The following is a 19329-nucleotide window of genomic DNA, read 5'->3' on the forward strand; positions in this document are numbered from 1 at the left end:
ATTCTGTTTTGACCTCATAAAGGTCCTTGCAGTGTTACTGTGTAAACATGAGTCCCCACAGCATAAGGCATACAAACACACGCGAGCACACACACACATGCTTTTTGTCCCATCCATGGCTTCTCTGTAGCTTTCATAATCCATGAGCAACTCGGATTGATTCCGCTACTTTTAAAAAGGTCAAAGGGCAAAAAGTCACAAGTTGGGGTCAACAGACAATTTTTAAGCACATGAATGTGTGTGTGTAGTGCCGAAGGGCTGGGGTGGTGGTTCAGTGACCAACAAAGAAATTCCAGATGCTGAGGAATTTATCTTTACTGGGAATATGTTGTGTTTCAGCAAGGAGAGGTCATGAGAACAGCAGAAAGCACACACACACTCAAACACACACCACAAACAGCATCCCCACTTCCTTTTGGACCAATCCCTGAAAGCACAGACACTTTAAATCCATCAGTTCATTAACACTGTTGGGTTTTTAACCACAAACAGGATAATAAGATCAGGACTTGTGTTTCCCGCTGACTGTTATGCTCGGCGCAGTGTCTCTTGTTACCAAATAGCTGGGACTTGCCCAGAAATGCCTTCTCGTTGGGAAGGAAAAATCCTCTGGAGCAACATAAAACCCAAATAACACCTTAACCTTGTTGTTTAAAAGCAGCAGAGATGAAAAACTTTCCACACTTAGAGCCACTTAAGCATGAAGTCACACCTAGAGTTTGGATTGTGTGGACTGAGCTATAGTGGAAATGTTTACTCTGTCAAAATCACAGGCAAAGTACAGAGTCAGTGAGGTAGACTGAGTCATATTTCTTGTATTTTATATGGATATAAGTCATATGATATTTATGGCTTCACATATCTATATTAAATATCCATATAGATGATAATAAAGACAACCGTGATGACGATAATGGTGTTGGGAGTGATGGTGGTGCTGATAGTAATGCTTTAATTTATGAAAACGTTGAACTATAGAGACGTTTACAGTTGCAGATATTAAAAAGTATCAAATTAAGTTTAATACATGTGATTTTAAGACAAATCTGAACTGGCAATTCATAAGGAACCCATCTCTAATTTCATTTTTTTGTGTTGTTCAAACTCTGGACGGGACGTTAAAATTCATACTTTTCAAAAGTACATAAACTTACATATGATGCAGAATTCTTTAGTCTCTCGGGTTTTATTTTTGGTATCCATATGTATTGTTGGGCCCTTTATAAATTTACCCCCTCGTGGAAAAGAGATTTATAAATCTTTATTTACTGATGATGGACAACCTCTGCTGTGCACCTGTCCTATGAAACAAGTGTATGTTTTCTGAAATATCATGTTTTAAGATCATTTTCAGTTAATGCTAAAATGAAAATGAACTAATTTACGCCATTTTTTTAAGTTAATAAAATGGAAAATACCCAGATTTCTTGTATATTTTAAATTTAAAAGGACAATTACAGTTTCAAGTTCAAGTAAATTAACTAAATAACAGATATTGCTTGAATACAAAACATGCTTGTGTGTTTTATTATTGACAGCATTGATCTTCCATAAATATCAGGAGTTTATTTTGTTACAAAAGGACTTCCTTCCTGTCATCAAATGCCAGCATTTGTCTCAGCTTATAGCCTTGAACGCCTGCCTCGTTGGGTCATTTCCTGTTTTAGTTCAGAACACCATGTCTCAGAGAGAAAGGAGACTCATATTTCATATATTTGGTTTCAGGAAACACTGAACTATGTCGTCATTCTCAACTGGATTGACCCCAGGATAGGAAAAAGAAACAAAACGATGTCTTTTGAGTAACATTTTATTCCCCAGTAAGTAAAAAACAAAACAAAACAATGAATATGTAACACAGTTGAGAGATGAAATAAGAGATGTTGAGTCATGTAAAACAAACCGGATAAATCTGATACGTCTTCGCTGTTTTTGGTATATTTAATTCACTTTGTTCACGATGTATTCATTGGCTTTTAACCGGAAAGAAATAAGACATAAACGTGTCAGAAAGTTCTGCTGCCTTTCATGACAAACATGCAAAGTTTCTGATACAACACAAGCTGTTTGTTTGGCCGTATCTGTCATTTCAGCTTTGGGCAGCGTCTTTGCTGTACTCGAGTCTGGAAAGAGGTCGTGTTGACCACAAGTTCCTTCCAGAAGAGCTCGCCTGCCAGAAAGGCTTTGTTTCATCCATCTGATCAGGACTCCTTGTGCTCTCGAGAAGCTTTGATCACCACACACACACCACACATGTCTTTTCATGCCAGTAATGGCTCCATATCTCCAAACATAAAACTCTTCTTGTGATTTTTTTTTTCCCTTTGGCGTTTTAGCTTTTATTTCCGCCACGTGCCCGGCTGCAGGTTGTCATTTTTCAGCCCGTACTGCACTCAGATGGTCGTGGCTGATTTGACTTTGGAGGAGAGGACCTGCCTGAACCTCCTCTTCAGCTCCTGCATGTTGGGAGATTTGGGTCTGGCCAGGTGGAGTCCTCCTCTTCTCTTCTCCCCATTCCCTCCTCCCAGTGCCCGGATCACCTGCGGGACAGAAGACAGACAGACTTGTCAAAATGTAATCACATATGAGAACAAGTCAGTTTTGCTGCAATTTAAAACTGATGCCTGCTAAACTAATTCAAGTCAGTACTGGAAGAAAATTAAGTTTGAATGAATGTTTGAAATCAAATCTGGTTTATATTCCACTGGATTCAAACAAAGGCGTAGACTATGTTCAAATATGACAGAAGTTCAAACAGGTGTCCTGTTTTAAGATGACATTTAAGGGCTTATAATAATAAAATTGTTGTAAATATGTTTGCAGTTAACAGGAAACAAAAAAAAGGAATAAAGTTAAGTCTAAAAGTCTTTATTACTAAAGCTTATCAGGGAAACACAAAGATATTAGGCACTACAGAGAAGGTTTAGACTCTGTCGGCACACTTTCAGGAAAAGTGACACTTTTGTGGAGAACTGATTGGTCAGAAGGTTATATTTGCAGTTACCACGACGATATATTCCAGCAACAGGTGGGGTAAGCCTGAAGTTACCTGGCTGAATTAATGACGTTCCTCCACAGTAAGTGTAGAGGAACAGCACGTTGGCCATATAAGCTTGATACAATGTTAGTATTGTGTTTACTGCTTATTTTCACTCCCTTCAAAGGACTATTGCTGCTCAAAACACTGAAATACTTTCATGCATTCCTCATGTGACAATTAGCAGCACCCATACAGATCTCATATCCTGCAATCTGACAACCACTCTCCCAGACTCCATCAAAATTAAGTGAGTGTGACTTATATCACCACTACCACTTCCTCCCTTGTCATGTGAAATCTCTCAAGCGTTGTCTATATTAGGAAAAAAAAACCTCATCCAAAAAATACACCATTAAAACCAAACTTTAAACTTAATGAAAGCTGGAACTGAAAACCAAAACAATGACCTGAAAGACTCAAAAAGCTACAGAGAACCGCAGATTTACACAATGATTCAACAAGCCAGCGTTTGGGAACCTACTCTCTGCAGCGCCACAAAAGGAAGCAGAAAGTCTAAACATACCCAAAATGAAACAAACCACTTGGGCAAAAATTACTCCACTAGAAAAAACAAATATACAAACCAGTCTATTACGGGCTTTTTGTGATCCTTTCTGGACCAACACATGGTTTTTCTGTGTTTTCTGTATTTATGGGCATCAAGGGGAAATGAAATCCATTTTCACAGAAAGCAGAAAGTCCCACATAGGTGGTTGGACTCAGAATACACCGATAGCTAAGTCAAATTCTAATATTTTGGACTAACAAATATCAGCAAAAACAAAGTCCCACCTCTTGACAGAGATGTAGGAAGGCAGCATGGACTCCTTCATGGTTTTCTCTGGCTGAGACCTCAAAGTAAACTCCTCCTGTGAGCAGAAGTAACATTCAGATTAGGGCCACTCTTATCTTTAGCACAGAAATGTAATTCATTAGATATCATGCAGTATATAGTTAAGATATATCACATACTGCATATACAGGATGGGCAACACTTACAGGTCTGAGAAGTTAAATCAATAAAGGGGTCAAGATTGTTATTCATGGTCATATTTTTATGACCATGAAATTATTTACATAAAACAAAACCTGTACTTAACAAGGTAAAGAACAGATTGGCTAAAAATAACTATAAAAAACTCTGAACTTAAACACTGAGTTTGTTTCTTAGTTTGTTAGCTTTTATTTACATTTATTCGACAGCATTTTGAGCCATTAGTTGTTATATTTCAGCTGTAGCTGCTACTTGTTTTTATAGTTTAATTAGTCCACTTTCTGTTGCCTCGTCCTGTAACCGGGTCATTGCAGCAGATTAGCAAGCAGTTTGCTAACTGTAGCATGGGAGATGGGTGGTCTCGTAGGGTGTCTTGCATTGAAATCTGCTGCAATGACCCGGTTACTGTGTTCACCAGATATCAACACAATTTCGATCCGCTCCTCACGTGTTAACCTCTTCGACATGTCAATGGCTGTGAACAAAGATAAACTTGTAAATAACTCATGAAAGAATAAAGTTACGTTGAAACCAAGCACACCATTGTTTTTCTTGTGACATTACCAATAAGTTTGATGTGTCACATGGCCCTCTTCCTATTGAAAAAACAAAAGTTGTATCCAAGATGGCCGACTTCTAAATGGCCACCATGGTCACCACCCATCTTGAGGAGTTTGCCCCCTCACATATATTAATGTGCCACAAACAGGACTTTAATATCACCAACCATTCCCATGTTATTACGGTGTATCCATATAAATGGCCCACCCTGTAGATAGTGGAATGCAATGTTCTCGCAAAGTGATGGTGGCTGTAGCTCCAGAGGTAGAGCCGGACATTTACTAATCAGAAGGTTGGTGGTTTGATTCCGGCTGCTCCAGTCTGCATGCCAAAATATCATTGGGCAAGATATTAAACCCAGGCTGCTCTCTGATGCACTTGCGCATAGAAAAAGCATTTGTATGGATGGGTGAATAAAGCATGTTGTATGAAGTGTTCTGGTAGAGTAAAAGGAACCAGTCCATTTGCCATTTAGTGGTAGGACATATTATGTGTTAAACATTTAGCCTTGTGATATATTTTATTGCTAGTAGAGGACATTTTTAAACACATTAATGCCCACAAACTGGAGTAGTCAGGCTTCTTTTTTGAAGAAATATCTCTTTTGATTAGTGGGCAAAGGTTTGGTGGTACAGAAGTAGAAGAAACTCCCACCTAATGAAGCTGCTAACGTCTCGCCTTCATCTGCAGGCACTTGTCGGGCTCGGAGCAGGTCACTTTTGTTGCCAACCTGCAGCAGATTACAGATGACACAACAGATTAGATTATAGGATTGGGGTTAGTAGGTGTCTGGTATTGTCTGGTCTGTCTTGCACTAAAGATTGAATGAACAGAAACAGAGACATTTTAAATAAAATAACTGAAGGAATATCACTAGGTTGTTGTTTTTTCCAGGTTGTTTCTAATGATCGCATAACTAACCAGTATAACCGGTATGTTTCCAGAGGGGTGTATACGTCTGACATGCTGGTACAGTGGCTGGATGGTTCTGTAGCTGTTGTGGTCTGTGATGGAGAAAACCAGCACATATCCATCTGCCCAGTAGATTGACCTGCAGGCCCAGTTATCATAGTGGAGGTTAGCATAGTGCACTGTGTTTAATTCAAATTCATATTCGTGTGTTTCCAGTCTTACCTGTTGATCTGCTCCTGACAGTACAGACCCTCGGCATCGTCCTGTAAAACACACAGTAACATTCTGTAGTTCTGCTAACAGGTACTAGAAAGGGGATCATATTCAAATCTAGAACTTAATTTGAAATTCTCCTTCACACGAAGTTCTGAATAATCAGGAACCATCGTATCTTGAAGAACTTGCAGTCCCACACCTTAGACATTCACATTACTCACTCTCTCATTACACATACATATAGGATCTTGGGGGTGGGCACGATACACGGAATCCAAAGTACTATCAGGGTGTACACCCCACCCCTGGCGTCGTTGCCCACCTCTCAATTTTAAATACACGTAGACATTGAGGGCCAGCAGGAGGGACCATGCGCTTACCTGCTGCTCTCTGGCAGGCAGCTCCATGTCCTCCTGGGTTTTAAATGCAGCTTAGAACACACATGCATCAACACTACAATGAGCGGGTGGAGGGAGGTTTGGAGTCTTCTCTCACCCCCATTCTCTCCGACCTGCTGGAGCGGGGGGGCTAAGAGGAGGAGTTGGCCGTCCGACTGCGGTCTGGAGTGTGGGGCCTCCCTGCTGCTGCAGAGTCGGGGCGGTCTGCCTCTCCCCACCGCAGGGAAAAGGGTAACACCACCTGGGTCTGGGTGCAGTTCCCCCCTCCAGGGGCAAGGGTACCTAGACCCGGTTCGTAGAGTACACTTGGGGAGTGTGATTGTGTGTACAGCGTCTCTTCATGTTTGTCTCCACGTTGGTTGAGTGTGGAGTAAGTGCATATGAGAGCATGAGGGTGGGAATGGATGTTTGTATATGTGTGTGCCTGTATTTCTGTGTCTATATGTCAGGTTGGGTGTCAGGCGCCACCTCTCTGGGGACATCTGAGGCCCTCCAAGGTCTGGAGGCCTATCTCCCCCCACCACCACTTCCCCTGCCAGTGGCGGACTCCCTCAGACATCGGTGCGTTGGTGGTTCTTTGTGTCTGGGGATGGGCGTCCAGGTACACACCGGCTCACTCCTTGGCGGCCGCTTATCGGGGCCTGGAGCCTGGGGCTCGCTCGGGCCACTTCGGAGGTGGGGTGCCCCCGGCCTCTCGGCCTGGGGCTCGGTCACTCAGGCACAGCTGGCTGCCGGCGGAGCTCACGGGCGCGTCACTGCAACTCCCCCTGGTTCTGTTGATCTTATGTGCTGCACAATAATGTTTAATATTTAGTATTTACTGTCATATTCCCATATATCATTGTGATGTTGTTTATTCTATTACTCTTGTTCTCTTCTGCTTGCTTTCTTTTTTCTTTCTCAGCAGGTGATCCAGGTGATTGATATATGCATTTTTTTTTCTGCCCGTTCTGTTGGTTTTTGTCTTTTGCCCTCCCCCCCCGTCCCTCTTCTCAGCTGTTTCTCTTTCCCTCTTTCTTTCTCCCCTTCTTTCCCCCAGTCAAGTCTATCCCGTATTCAGTAAGTGAAAATAAAATAAACAATAAAAGGTGAATTAAATGGACCATTATGGCAAGGCTGGGATGGTCAATTTGGTAAAGTAAATCCGTTGGGCATCTTTCTTTGCCTTTAGACAATAATTCTGATGGCAAAAGAGCCAAACGGGACAGGCAAAAAAATAAATAAATAAAGTAATGTGTTGTAACCCATGTGTATTTTTGATAGCTGAAAATGGTTGGAGTATTCCCCCATCACTAAATAAATAATTGGATAAATAAAATTGAAAAACCTAAAATCTCACAGTAAATTAAGTAGGAAAATCTCAGTTTTTTTAATTTAGATTTTTCTTTATTACATAATGGAACTACTATGAAGATGTTATAGAGCTAGTGAACAGTGACGTACGTGTGTGTGTGTGTGTGTGTGTGTGTGTGTGTGTGTGTGTGTGTGTGTAAATTAGACTAAAGTAGACTACATCAGATACAGACAGATGCATGTGACAAAAATTCCCTTATATTTTCCTTTTATGCTGGTCTGTTAAAAGAATAGAAATCTATTGACAGTACCAGTCTACCACATCTCCATCCTGAGAAATCCCAGGATGAGCTGAAGTAATCCCTTTCTCTGTTGGGGCTGTCCTTGGGTTGACTCCCAGTAGGATGGTCCCACAGTTCCTCTAAGGGGAGATATCTTAAAATCATCTTAATCAAAGGCTTTAATCATCCCAGCAGTTCCTTGAACACCCTTGAGTACCTCCACGTGACAACATTGGCCAGTCAGTGTCAGTAGTCAGATGTGCATGGTCACTTTGAAAAGCCTAGGCCAAAGGTTGGCAACTTTTGCTATCAAGAGACATATTTTTGAGGAATTGCTAGAAAGAAACAAATCTGTATGGAGCCACAAAACATATTTGATCCCTACAATGAAGGTGACATAGCCTATTAAGACAAAATTAGCCTATTAACATTAGTATTAGGTGTAAATTTAATTACATGTAATTTTAATATTTTACCACATGTGATTACTCTGCAAAACAGAACTACAATAATGAAAATGATGGCACAATTGCGAGTTGCAGGAAAAAGTACCTGCTTTAGCATGTTTAAGCCTGCTTTGAAATAGAGTGGCTGTAAAGCTAGGCAGGCCACTTTGAGTCATGGCTGTGATTGCGCAAGTTAATTAGATTAAAATTACCCTGCTTTGATTAAAGCAAATAAACATATAAACAGACAAAACATTTAGCTGCATAACAGCTTGAAAATGCAACAACAACAATAAAGGCTACTTTCAATGTTGTGCAGCTAAGAAAAGAAAAGAAAAGAAAGAGAAGAAAGAGAAGAAAAAAAAGAAAAAAAAGAAGAACTTGCAGTACCACGCAATCCTAGAGTAATAGAGAACTTCGCGCTCTAAGACTGCAGGCTTACTTCTCGTTGCTAGAGTTTCTATAAGTAGAATGGGAGGCAGTGGCTTTGTCTTTCAGTCTCCCCTACTGTGCATTTAGTTTTGCTGCTATAGATCCAGATTTCCCATCATAGACTGCTCCTTCAAGCCCCTTTTTTCCATTTGTCATTATTGCATGGCCTAAGTTTTGTATGTTTATGTTATCTCTCTTTTCTAATTTTATTCTTCAAATTCAAATTCAAATTCTATTTGTCACATACACAGTCATACACAGTACGATATGCAGTGAAATGCTTACACAACTGCTCGTGACCTTAAAAAAAAACAAAATTTAAAAAAAAGAAAAAGGAAAAGGCTATGAATAAGATAGGAAATAAATATGAAAAATTAAAAAGGGTAAATTTTACTAGGAAGGAATAAAATATAAATTAAGGTTAAAAATGAAATAACTGTACAACACAAATTAGAATGAAGGGTAAATTTAACTGGGAAAGAATAAGATAAAATATATAAATTAAAGTTGAAAATAAAATAACTGTACAACAAAATACACAATATAGAACTATATAAGAATATATGAAGAAATATAAATAAATATATACACAATAACAGCAGCTGTACAAGTATTAACTGGAAATGAAGAATGTAGTGTCCAGTGTTGTGCAATCCACATTATGTCTTGTGCAGTGCAAATATGCTTAAAGTGATTTAAGTGATGAAGTGATAACAAAGTCCAGAAAGTCCAGTGTGTGTGTAAGAACCATATGTGTGGGTCAGTACTGTGTGGTGGTGTGATTGAGAGACCGTATCGCCTGCGGGAAGAAGCTCCTCCTCAGTCTCTCTGTGTTGGTCTTCAGGGAGCGGAATCGCTTTCCTGACCTCAACAGAGAGAACAGTCTGTTGTTGGGATGGCTGAGGTCCTTCACGATCTTCCTGGCCTTGGTCCAGCACCGCCTGCTGTAGATTGAGTGCAGGTCAGGGAGCTCGGAGCGGATGGTGCGCTCAGCTGATCGCACAACCCTCTGTAGAGCTCGTCTGTCCTGCATGGTGCTGTTCCCGAACCAGGTTAAGATGTTTCCCGTCAGGATGCTCTCTATGGTGCACGAGTAAAAGTTCCTGAGCACCTTGGAGGGCAGTTGGAAGTCTCTCAAGCGTCTGAGGTGGTAGAGACGCTGACGGGCCTTTTTCACCACGGTGTTGATGTGACAGGACCATGACAGGTCCTGCGTGATGTGAACTCCGAGGTATTTGAAGCTGTCCACTCTCTCCACTGGGCACTCGTTGATGACAGGGGTCTGGTAGTTCCTCTCCTGCTTAGTGCTGAAGTCCACTATCAGCTCCTTTGTCTTACTGACATTTAGAAGGAGGTTGTTCCTCTGGCACCAGTTCTCCAGATTCCTAATCTCCTTCAGGTAGGCCGTCTCGTTGTTATCAGAGATCAGGCCCACCACGACGGTGTCGTCAGCAAACTTGATGATGGTGGTGGAGCTGGTAGTGGCCACACAGTCATATGTGTACAAAGAGTACAGCAGGGGGCTCAGAACACACCCCTGGGGGGCTCCAGTGCTGAGAGTGGTGGAGGCTGAGACATGTCCGCCCATCCTTACTGCCTGTGGTCTGCCAGTTAGGAAGTTGGAGATCCACTGACACATAGATGAGCTGAGTCCCAGATGCTCCAGCTTGGTGGTGAGTGTGGAGGGAATTATGGTATTAAATGCAGAGCTGTAGTCTATGAAGAGCATTTTAACATAATTCCCCCTTCTAGTGTCCAAGTGAGTGAGTGACGTGTGGAGGAGACGAGAGATGGCATCGTCTGTGGAACGATTTGGACGGTAAGCGAACTGTAGTGGGTCCAGTGTGTCTGGTAGTGAAGAAATGATGAAGTCTCTGACCAGGCGTTCAAAGCACTTCATCACTACTGAGGTGAGGGCTACAGGGCGATAGTCATTGAGAGAAGCAGGGTGGGGTTTCTTCGGGACAGGAACAATGATGGACTCTTTGAAGCATGTGGGGATCACCGACTGAGATAAAGAGATGTTGAATATCTCAGTGAACACAGGAGCTAGCTGGTATGCGCAGTCTCTTAGGATACGACCTGGGATGCCGTCTGGTCCTGCTGCTTCTATACAGATACAGCCTCAAAAATATGCACTCACCCCCATTAATACTTGGTTAAAGGTCTCTAGCAAGTTGTATGTCAACCAGACACTTTTTGTCATCATCAACAAATTTGTGGCATAACTCTCTGGATTTCTGACCAATCTTCTTGGTAGAATTCGTAGAGTTCAGTTAAATTGGTTGGTTTGATGGCACAGACGCGGCTTTTAAGCATAATCCACAAAAATTGGTTTAGGTTGAGCTGTTGCAAGGCTGTTCCAGAAGTTTAATGCTAGCCTGCTTCATCCATCAAAACAAATTTTGATGTCTGTTTGGAATCATTGTTCTGCTCAGAGAATGAATCATATCCAAGTTTCAACCATCCAGTTGTTGATTTGTAATGAAGTTGAAGAACTTGGCGGTAGTCCTCCTCCGTTGTTATTTAATTTACTTTGTACAATGTCTCAGTACCATTGGTATTTGGGCAGCTGCAAATTTGTCCATGGCGATGTAAAACTCACTTGACTAAGGAGAGTGATGTTTGTGTTCCAGCAGTTCATGCCAGCCTTCATGGTCCCTCGTTTTTTTTCTGAACATCTGAACTAGTTTCCTGTCATTTGAGGATGATTGTTTGGATCTTTTTCCAGACCCTGGCAAAGTGTTGACACATCCAAATAACTTGTACTTATGTACAGTTGTTTGAATTGATGATCCTGGAATCTACAGTTGTTTAGAAATGGCTCCAAGAGACCTTCCCAACCTGTGAAAATCTATAATTCTTCTTAGATCTTGCTTGAACTCTCTCGTTGTTCTGACTGTTGCTCAGTCCAATGAGTGCTGTCAAACAAATCCTTTTTATGCTGACAAAGGGAAACAACTAGTTGTAGTCAATCATCACTAACAACAAGTTAAAAGGCCTTTGTCTTGTGAAGTTAGTCACATGAATGTTTGTATATATTTGAGAATGTGTGGTTCAGAGAAAGTCTACAATAAATTCAGATTTGTACACCTAGTTCTTGTTGTTTAAAGTCATTAAAAGACCAAAGTTACAGTGACATTCTTGCGTATGCTCATGATGACTGGATTTCTGAACACAACTGTAGGTGCTGCAGAATTGCATGCAACACGTCAGACCAAAAACAAAAAAATCATGCCCAACACAAACGAATATAACTATTTCACACCTGTGATGTTATGATTGTTTAAAACCCATCCATGATGATTTTCCTGTTCAAAGTGGCCAAGCACATAGTAATTGTACTAGAACGTTCATTTCCATGACTAATGCCTCATTGTGGACATGTGCCAGCTGTTTCTGACTTTGAACTCAATACATCAGACCACCCAATTTATTTTCTTATCTGAACTCTACCTACAAATTTACCAAGCAAAGTGTGTTTCCATTATTTGCTTTTTAAACACCACATTTTAGAAAACACCCAATTAAAGGTTACGAAAAAGCCCTTAACTGCTTGACCTCAACACACACATTCAACACTCATGCTTCTCTCACACGTCAGTTATTTCTGTCTAATCTCTGAGAGGTGGTCCGACCTGCCAGGAGAGACCTCCTTGCCCTGTTATCTCCCCCCGTGTAGGAAATGAGCAGCTCTGAAGGTTGGTTTTGTAAACAGGCCGTTGAGCAGGATAAGCTGTGTGGCACGTTGCACTCATTAAACTCATCATGTGTGAGGAGATTGTATTTCAAGTACTTCCTCAAACTTCAATACTTTCCTAAAATGGCTTTGAGATAACTTTTTTTTTTTTTTTTTCCAATGGGAATATTTGGGGACTTTGGGGAGTACGAATTTTACTAAATTAGGCAATGATGCAAGAAAGAGATATCCCTTTGGAACTTTTTAACCCCACAAATTAAAGCTAGCACAGTATCAGATTTTCACATCCAAATTATCACAGTCAAGGAAGTTCACAACAGCATATTATTGTTATATCTACAGGATATTTTAAAAAAAAAAAACGAAGGAAAAGAACAAATGTCAGTCGTGTTATTGGCAAATGAATCTAGAACTATGTGCACAGAGGCGGGTAACTCTAATCGTAATAGTACAAAAGCTTAGAAATAAAACAACACACTTTTAGGATATAATTGTATGTGCATCATCATCATCAGCTTTTTTCTGATTTGTTCCCCTTTATAAAACATTTGAAGAGAAGGTAGGCGAGGCTTTTGTACCTGAGATAGCCAAACAGTGGCCTCGGTAGCACGTGGAAGAACGATACACAGCCACAGCAGCCTCCCACCTCATAATCATGATAAGTGACAATAATTACGAACTAATCAATAACAGGTCTCAGTTAAAGCCAGTGCCCTAATTTCCTGATGGTGGCTTACTTATCTCCTATATTTCTGACCCCATCAAGCTAACTCTAACTGATCTATGATCATTTATATTCTCAGTGCTTCCTTGTGGTGTGGTTAAAGGACATTTTGACACAAGATCTGAACAAAGATGTTTGCAGCAGTTTCCCAAAATATTCTTTTTTTTTTTCAATTTTAACATCTAGAAATAGTTTGAATAACTTTCTAAATCAAGTCTGAAACCTGTCATATCAGCCGTCTGTATGTTTCAGTTATATTTTGGTACTTTCATGCAGTTAGCATAATGCAAGCTAATCTCCAGGATGACGACATGGCTACAGCCCCCTGTTTACCTGGAGAGCGACACAGGGTGTATCCTGGATCTGAAGCGACACTTCCTCACCCTCCAGCGTGACCTTTCGGGAGTAGAGTGCCCCTGCAGACACAGAGATTGAGGCGGATTGATGAATGGATCAACTTTTTTTTCTATAACAGTGGACTTTTACAGAGGGAACTCAGTCAGTGAGTACAGTCAGATGTGCAGAAACTCACCTGTGTTTGCTTCATAATCACCAATGAACCTCTTGGTCAGAAACCTAACAATCAAAGCTAAAAAGAAACAAAAAGAAAAATTAGAGATGCAAAAGAAGAATAAAAAGTAACAAGAATGAGCACAGAGTTTGTAGGGCAGAATCCAAACCTCTGTTACAGAAAAATCAAATGCCCCGCAGTAACCTTCTGATCTATTTAACACTTTCCCCGAGCACTGCTACATAAGTTTGATTTTCAAGACTTTAGTATCTAAACAAAAGAGTCCAAAAGTCTCAAGGGAGAAATGATTCACCAATACTCAGAATTTGAATCATCTTCTATTGGTAAATGATTGCCTCATCCACCTCTGGGTGTTTGGATTCTGAACACTGTTTTTCTAACTTTCAGTCTTTTGGGAGTGGGAGTTTGGCTTAATATATCTATTTGGATACCACCCCATTCACTCCATCAAAGGAGAGGTTTATCTTTCTGTAGGCTACCAACAGATGATACCATGAATAATACATATAAAAAGGTCACTGGAGTGATTCAGTGACTGGATTTAAAACAATAAAGGACTCACAACAGATATAAGCAACATAATAATGGTCCACATGCCTCAAGAGATAACTTGTAGCTTCATATTAACAACTATTGTTCTTATTTCAGATAAAGGCATGAAATTAAAGGACCAATACTAATCAAAAGGTTCAAACTGAAAGCTTTATTAGTTTGTGTGTGCATTGATGCTTTGCTCAGAGAAACTGAAAAAAGAAAAAAAAAAGTGCAGAGGTCCATCTCAGAGTCCAACATTTATGCCAACTGAGGCATGTAAAGTATTGACAGTACAATTAGAAAAAGACTGAACGAGTACGGACGGTTTGGAAGGGTTAAAGGAAGAAAGTGTCTTCTCTCTAAAAAGAACGTGGCAGCACGGCTTTGGCTTGCAAAGTTTCTTCAGAAAACCAAAAACAAAGTCCTTTGGACAGGCGAGATCAAAGTTTAGGTGTTTGACCATAATGCACAGAACCACGTCTGGAGAAAGCCAAACACAGCATATCAGCACAAACATCCCATTACAGCTGTCAAGTGCGATGATTTGCGCTTGTTTTGCAGCCACAAGACCACTGAGTAAATCATGACTCCTCTGTATACCAAAGGGTCAAATGTGAGGACATCTGGTCCACAGCTAAAGCTTGGGCAAAATTAGGTCACGCAACAGCAAATCTACAACAGAATGGCTGAAAAAGAAAATAAAGCAAAGTCCAGACCTCAACCTGGCAGAAATGCTGTGATGAGACCTTAAGAGAGCTGTGCATGAACGAATCCTTGCAGAGAAGAGTCAGTCACAATTCTTCCAGTTGGAGAAATAAAGTCAACAAACAATAACTTTGTGTTATTGCTGCTAAATGCTACAAGCTATTAAATCATGCAGTCTACTTTTTTTTCCACAGGCATGCAGAAACTCCTATGAAACTGTTTTTCACACGACTGCATTTGTATTAATGCATGTGTGAGTTTGTTCTTCTACACCCAGTGCTGCCATAACCATGTAAAAACTTCTTCGACTTCTAGAGCATCCATGTGCTGTCTGATAAAAGGTTAAATGAATAGGCTGCAGTATAAACTTTAACTACATTTTGATATTTTAAAAAACATTGAAAGTATTGAGCCATGAGCCATTGGAGCACCCACAAATCCTGGTTCCTATATTTCCCATAATGCAACCATTGCATCTTACATTACGCCTTTTGTGTCAGGTAAAATGTTTTTGTCTTTTAACACCACAACTGTGGTTCATGACACCGATGCATCATAAAAGTGCAAGTCATAAACTCAAGTTAAGGCTCCCTTGGTGATATCACAGCGGCATCATTAGGGTGCATCATGTGGGCCACAACTACTTTGAATGTTTACTACTAACTGATGAACTGATCATTTCTGTGGGAATCTTTTAGCTCTTCCTTTGCTTTCTGCAGCCTTCTCGCTCTCATGTTCCAATCTGAGCTTTATTATAACTGTAGCTCAGTCTCTTACCTCCAGTGAGATAAATGAGCCTCTTGTACTAAAGCTTACTCTCTGCTGCTCCCCTGGCTGATCTGTTTAGTCTGTTACTGAGAGCCAGTGCTGCACTTTCTGACTGCAGGGCATCAAATGTATTTTGAGAAGCCGCCGTATGCTTAAAGATTCCTGAAATCTAAAATAAAACAATCGAACAGAAGCTGCCATTTATAGTCTTTCCTTTCCTCTTGTTGGATACTTTTATTCTGAAGGGTCCCACTCAGGTAGTTACATTATAGCAATAAGTAGCTACATTTACTTATAAGACTATACTCAATGCCAATATTAAGCTGTTTTGATAGGTTACTTGGAGTGGATAAGATATCCAAATTACTCCCCATTTTTGACTTTTCAAAATAAGAGTTTGAACGCAGAACCAAGCACTACTTCCTAAAATATATTTTACATTTTTTTAAACTAATCTTAAAATAAATAGATAAACATGGCTTCATTAACTGATGCAAATGAATAAATACATCGATAGTGGTATATATATTTTCTATGTTTATTTTGATTACGCCCTCTGTTAATGCCATTAACATGCCAGGCAATGCAAATGAATATTAGAGTGTGTGCCTAAATCTGGCACACACATATTTCTCCATATAATGGGTTCTTATGTTAATTAGTACCTCATGCACTTTTAACATAAAAATAAAAATACATTTGCCTAGCATGCACTAAAATCTTTGCTGCTCATCAGTTGTTTTTGTCCAAAATGCTTGAGTAAAGTTATCAGTGCATGGCTTTTAATTGTCAATAAATACTTTTTGATTCGTATAGTTTCTGTGAAATTATTTAGATACTTCAACTACAACTTGATATACTCATTAAGAGCCGTTAAAGTGGACGGAAACGAGTTAAATTGATCATGTAAACAATGGGATTTGTCGCCCCCTGGCAATCATTACCGGTATGCATTTTCGGCAGGCATTTGCAAATATTTCTACCTTAATTAATCAGGATATTTTAATTAGAACGGACCATGCAGGATTGTTCATAGTCGTCATGTTAAAATCCAAGCCACAGTTTTCCCAGAGTAGTTCCCCACAACGCGTCAAATCAGCTTTAGTTCCCGTGCAAAACTTCCCGCATTCATTTGAATCCTAATTTCACAATTCAACCTGTATAACCCCCCCTCCATTCCTCCCCGTACCGGTTTTCCCGACGTTGCTCGCTCCCAGCACCACAATCTTCACCGTCTTGTTGGGCACGCAGTCCAGCAGGGGGTACTCCGGTATGGGGACCAGCAGAAAGTTGCCAGACCCGCTGCTGTTCATGGTTCCCGGTGCAGGGTCGCCAGTCAGCCGCATTTAGCTCCCCTCTGCCCTCTGCTCAGCCCTGCTCTCACTAGAAAAATAAAAAACAAATCCCTGGACCCAGAGAGGGGAAAAATTACTCCAGCGCGCACATAATATCTCTGTAGAGAGGACACCGGACCTCCTGAGGTAGCCTGTGGATTATTCACGCTTCTAGCAGCTTTAAACGTGTTGTAAAATTATCATAGAAAAACTATTTTATCCGGGAAAAAAAATCCAAATTATCTTCCAAGTATCCCAGTTCCAGTTCAAAGTTTTCCTCCACTGAGTGAAAAGCTTCGTGGATCCTTTTCACTCACTTCACAAACAGGCATCCCTGCCCTCTTTTGACGCCTGAAACAAATAAAAAAGAGAAAAGGATTCCGATCCGCAGCGATTCCAGATGCCTCTGACTGAGAGCAGAAAGAGGCAGAGAGGGAGGGATGTAGACTTTGAACCGTCCCCTATAATATTCCCGTGAGACCGGTCTAAATCGAGCTCCACTTCCCGGTCTGGAATCAGACATCCTGAAGCTTCTGGGAGCTGATAAAACACGTGATTAGTAAGTAACGAAGCTGCAAAACAAACACGCAGAGCAAGACGAGGCCCTGTGAGCCAAATACTAATATTAATAATAAAAATGTCTCCTTAGCTCATTCACGCGTTCTGTGCTTTCATTGTGTTGGAAGACCATTTCTGTATTAATCACGTGACCTTTCCAAGGAGATTTTATTTTTTAACATTTTTGATTTGCACAGATAGACAGATTCAGTTGTAGAACAAAGTTTTGATCGGCATTTTCTCCATTTTAAAAATGTTATGTATTCATTTATTCATGAGAATTTTTAAGCCCTCTACTGTTCACCTGTTTGTTCTTCCATCTTCCCAGAGACTTTATTTTTGCCATTGTTTGCCATATATTTTATCTTCATAGTTGAGTCCAAAATCAAAACCCACTTGCCACCAAGGTGTTACTAATAAACAAATAACCGAGTGAAATGTTTTCTAGGAACCCAAACAAAAAATGTAAAATGTAAAAGTTTTGTAAAAGACATTTTATCAGGTTTAAAACTCATGTAAATACAGCAAAAAGTCAAGAGTTTATCTTAAAATTATTGTAATTTCGGTTCACACCCCTGTCGTAGATTAAAAAAACCATTTTAATACATTTTTGATTGTTAAAGATAGTCGCCATCACATTGAACACTCATTCAGTTTCACACAAGACTTTCAGAAGCTTTTAAAAATGTAAAAATGTACTTTGCCCAACTTTACAATGGTTACACGTGTTTATTTTGTTTGTAATTTCAATATTTCTTTTTAAATCTTTGCGTAAATATACAATTGACGTGATTATTTAAGCTATTAAAAATGCAATAGCTAAGAAAAAGGCTTTTACGATTGTCTGTTTAAAATAGATGTAATACTTTTATTTACAGATTAAGACATAACTGTGACAAATAACTACTCAGAACCACAGAAATGTTTTAATAATATTTTTGATTTTGAAAAGGGTTGAAAATAAGTGCTCGTATTAGATGCTAGCAGTGGAATGTAATGAAAGGCATTTTATTTCATTTTAAACAAAAAACAACCCACACGCTTTTTATTCCTCCAGCGGTTCTGACACAGGAAGCACCGCCCGCCAAATACAGCCTCATGCACAGAATCCAACTAACTTCAGTCCGTCTGAGTTGTGAGTAGGCGACCCTCCCTCTCAGCTTCCCCGAGTGGACGGCAGCGAAGTCAGACGGCGACACTAGAACCGGAAAACCACGGGTGTTTAACCTTCAAAATAAAATAAGAGTGTCAGTAGATTAACTCCTGACAGGATTTTAGTTTTCTTGAGTTGTGAGAAATAATTAGTGTAACTACAATATAAGTTAGTTAACTTGTCTAATTATGTGATTGCATCAAGTTTTGCAAATTTGTTATTCACACATCACTGTTTCAACAGTCGGGACCAAAATTTTAACAAAGAAACACAAACTAACTGGAAACCATAAAACAGCTCCACAACATGATTTTGTCTGCAAGCCTCTCCTTCGTCACTCTCCAAGCCCTCATCCAGATCACTCATTATAGTTCAGTATAGATTTTACAAGTCCACCCTTAAATCACTCTTTATCAAGCTCTTGGTGTAACTATAGTCTGTTTTACGACTTTCATTTTTGGTCTCATTTAAGTCTTCTCTTTCATATTCTAGTTTTTTTTTTTAAAAATTATTATTCATTTAATAATCAGGATACCTGTGTGAGACAATGTGGGTCAGATGTTATATATTACCAAAACAAACACAAAGTATCCAGAAAATATGAAAAAGTCAAATGTGGCGTATTAGATTTTAGTGGAATTTTTTTCAACTTCTATAAAAAATATCTACTGATGTTGATGCCAGCGGTAAGAGGAGAACAGCCAGACTGCTTCGAGCTGATAATAATGCATAGTAACTCAAGTACCTG

The 19329-nt window shown here is 39.9% G+C and overlaps 1 protein-coding gene across 1 annotated transcript; it reads right to left on the reverse strand.

Annotated features, from left to right (window-relative positions):
- Nucleotides 1–1587: 1587 nt before the first annotated feature.
- Nucleotides 1588–17531, reverse strand: rasl11a (RAS-like, family 11, member A). Its single transcript, XM_080875076.1, has 8 exons — nucleotides 16726–17531; nucleotides 13530–13586; nucleotides 13331–13413; nucleotides 5730–5770; nucleotides 5517–5646; nucleotides 5250–5325; nucleotides 3833–3909; nucleotides 1588–2540 (listed from the first exon to the last, which is right to left on the reverse strand). Exons 1-8 carry the CDS (start codon nucleotides 16880–16882, stop codon nucleotides 2394–2396), a joined length of 768 nt encoding a protein of 255 aa, XP_080731202.1. The 5' UTR covers nucleotides 16883–17531; the 3' UTR covers nucleotides 1588–2393.
- Between the last annotated feature and the right edge of the window lie 1798 nt (nucleotides 17532–19329).

The sequence above is a fragment of the Rhamphochromis sp. 'chilingali' genome (genome assembly GCF_963969265.1).
Source record: "Rhamphochromis sp. 'chilingali' genome assembly, chromosome: 1".
Lineage (NCBI taxonomy): Eukaryota > Metazoa > Chordata > Actinopteri > Cichliformes > Cichlidae > Rhamphochromis > Rhamphochromis sp. 'chilingali'.

Excerpts from the sequence above, each read along its gene's own strand:
- rasl11a (XM_080875076.1), bottom strand. The coding sequence starts at position 16,882 with ATGCGGCTGACTGGCGACCCTGCACCGGGAACCATGAACAGCAGCGGG. Across the intron at positions 13,587-16,725 it reads GAGCAACGTCGGGAAAACCG|CTTTGATTGTTAGGTTTCTG; the intron begins GTACGGGGAGGA and ends GTTTCTTTTTAG. Across the intron at positions 2,541-3,832 it reads TCCTACATCTCTGTCAAGAG|GTGATCCGGGCACTGGGAGG; the intron begins GTGGGACTTTGT and ends TCTGTCCCGCAG.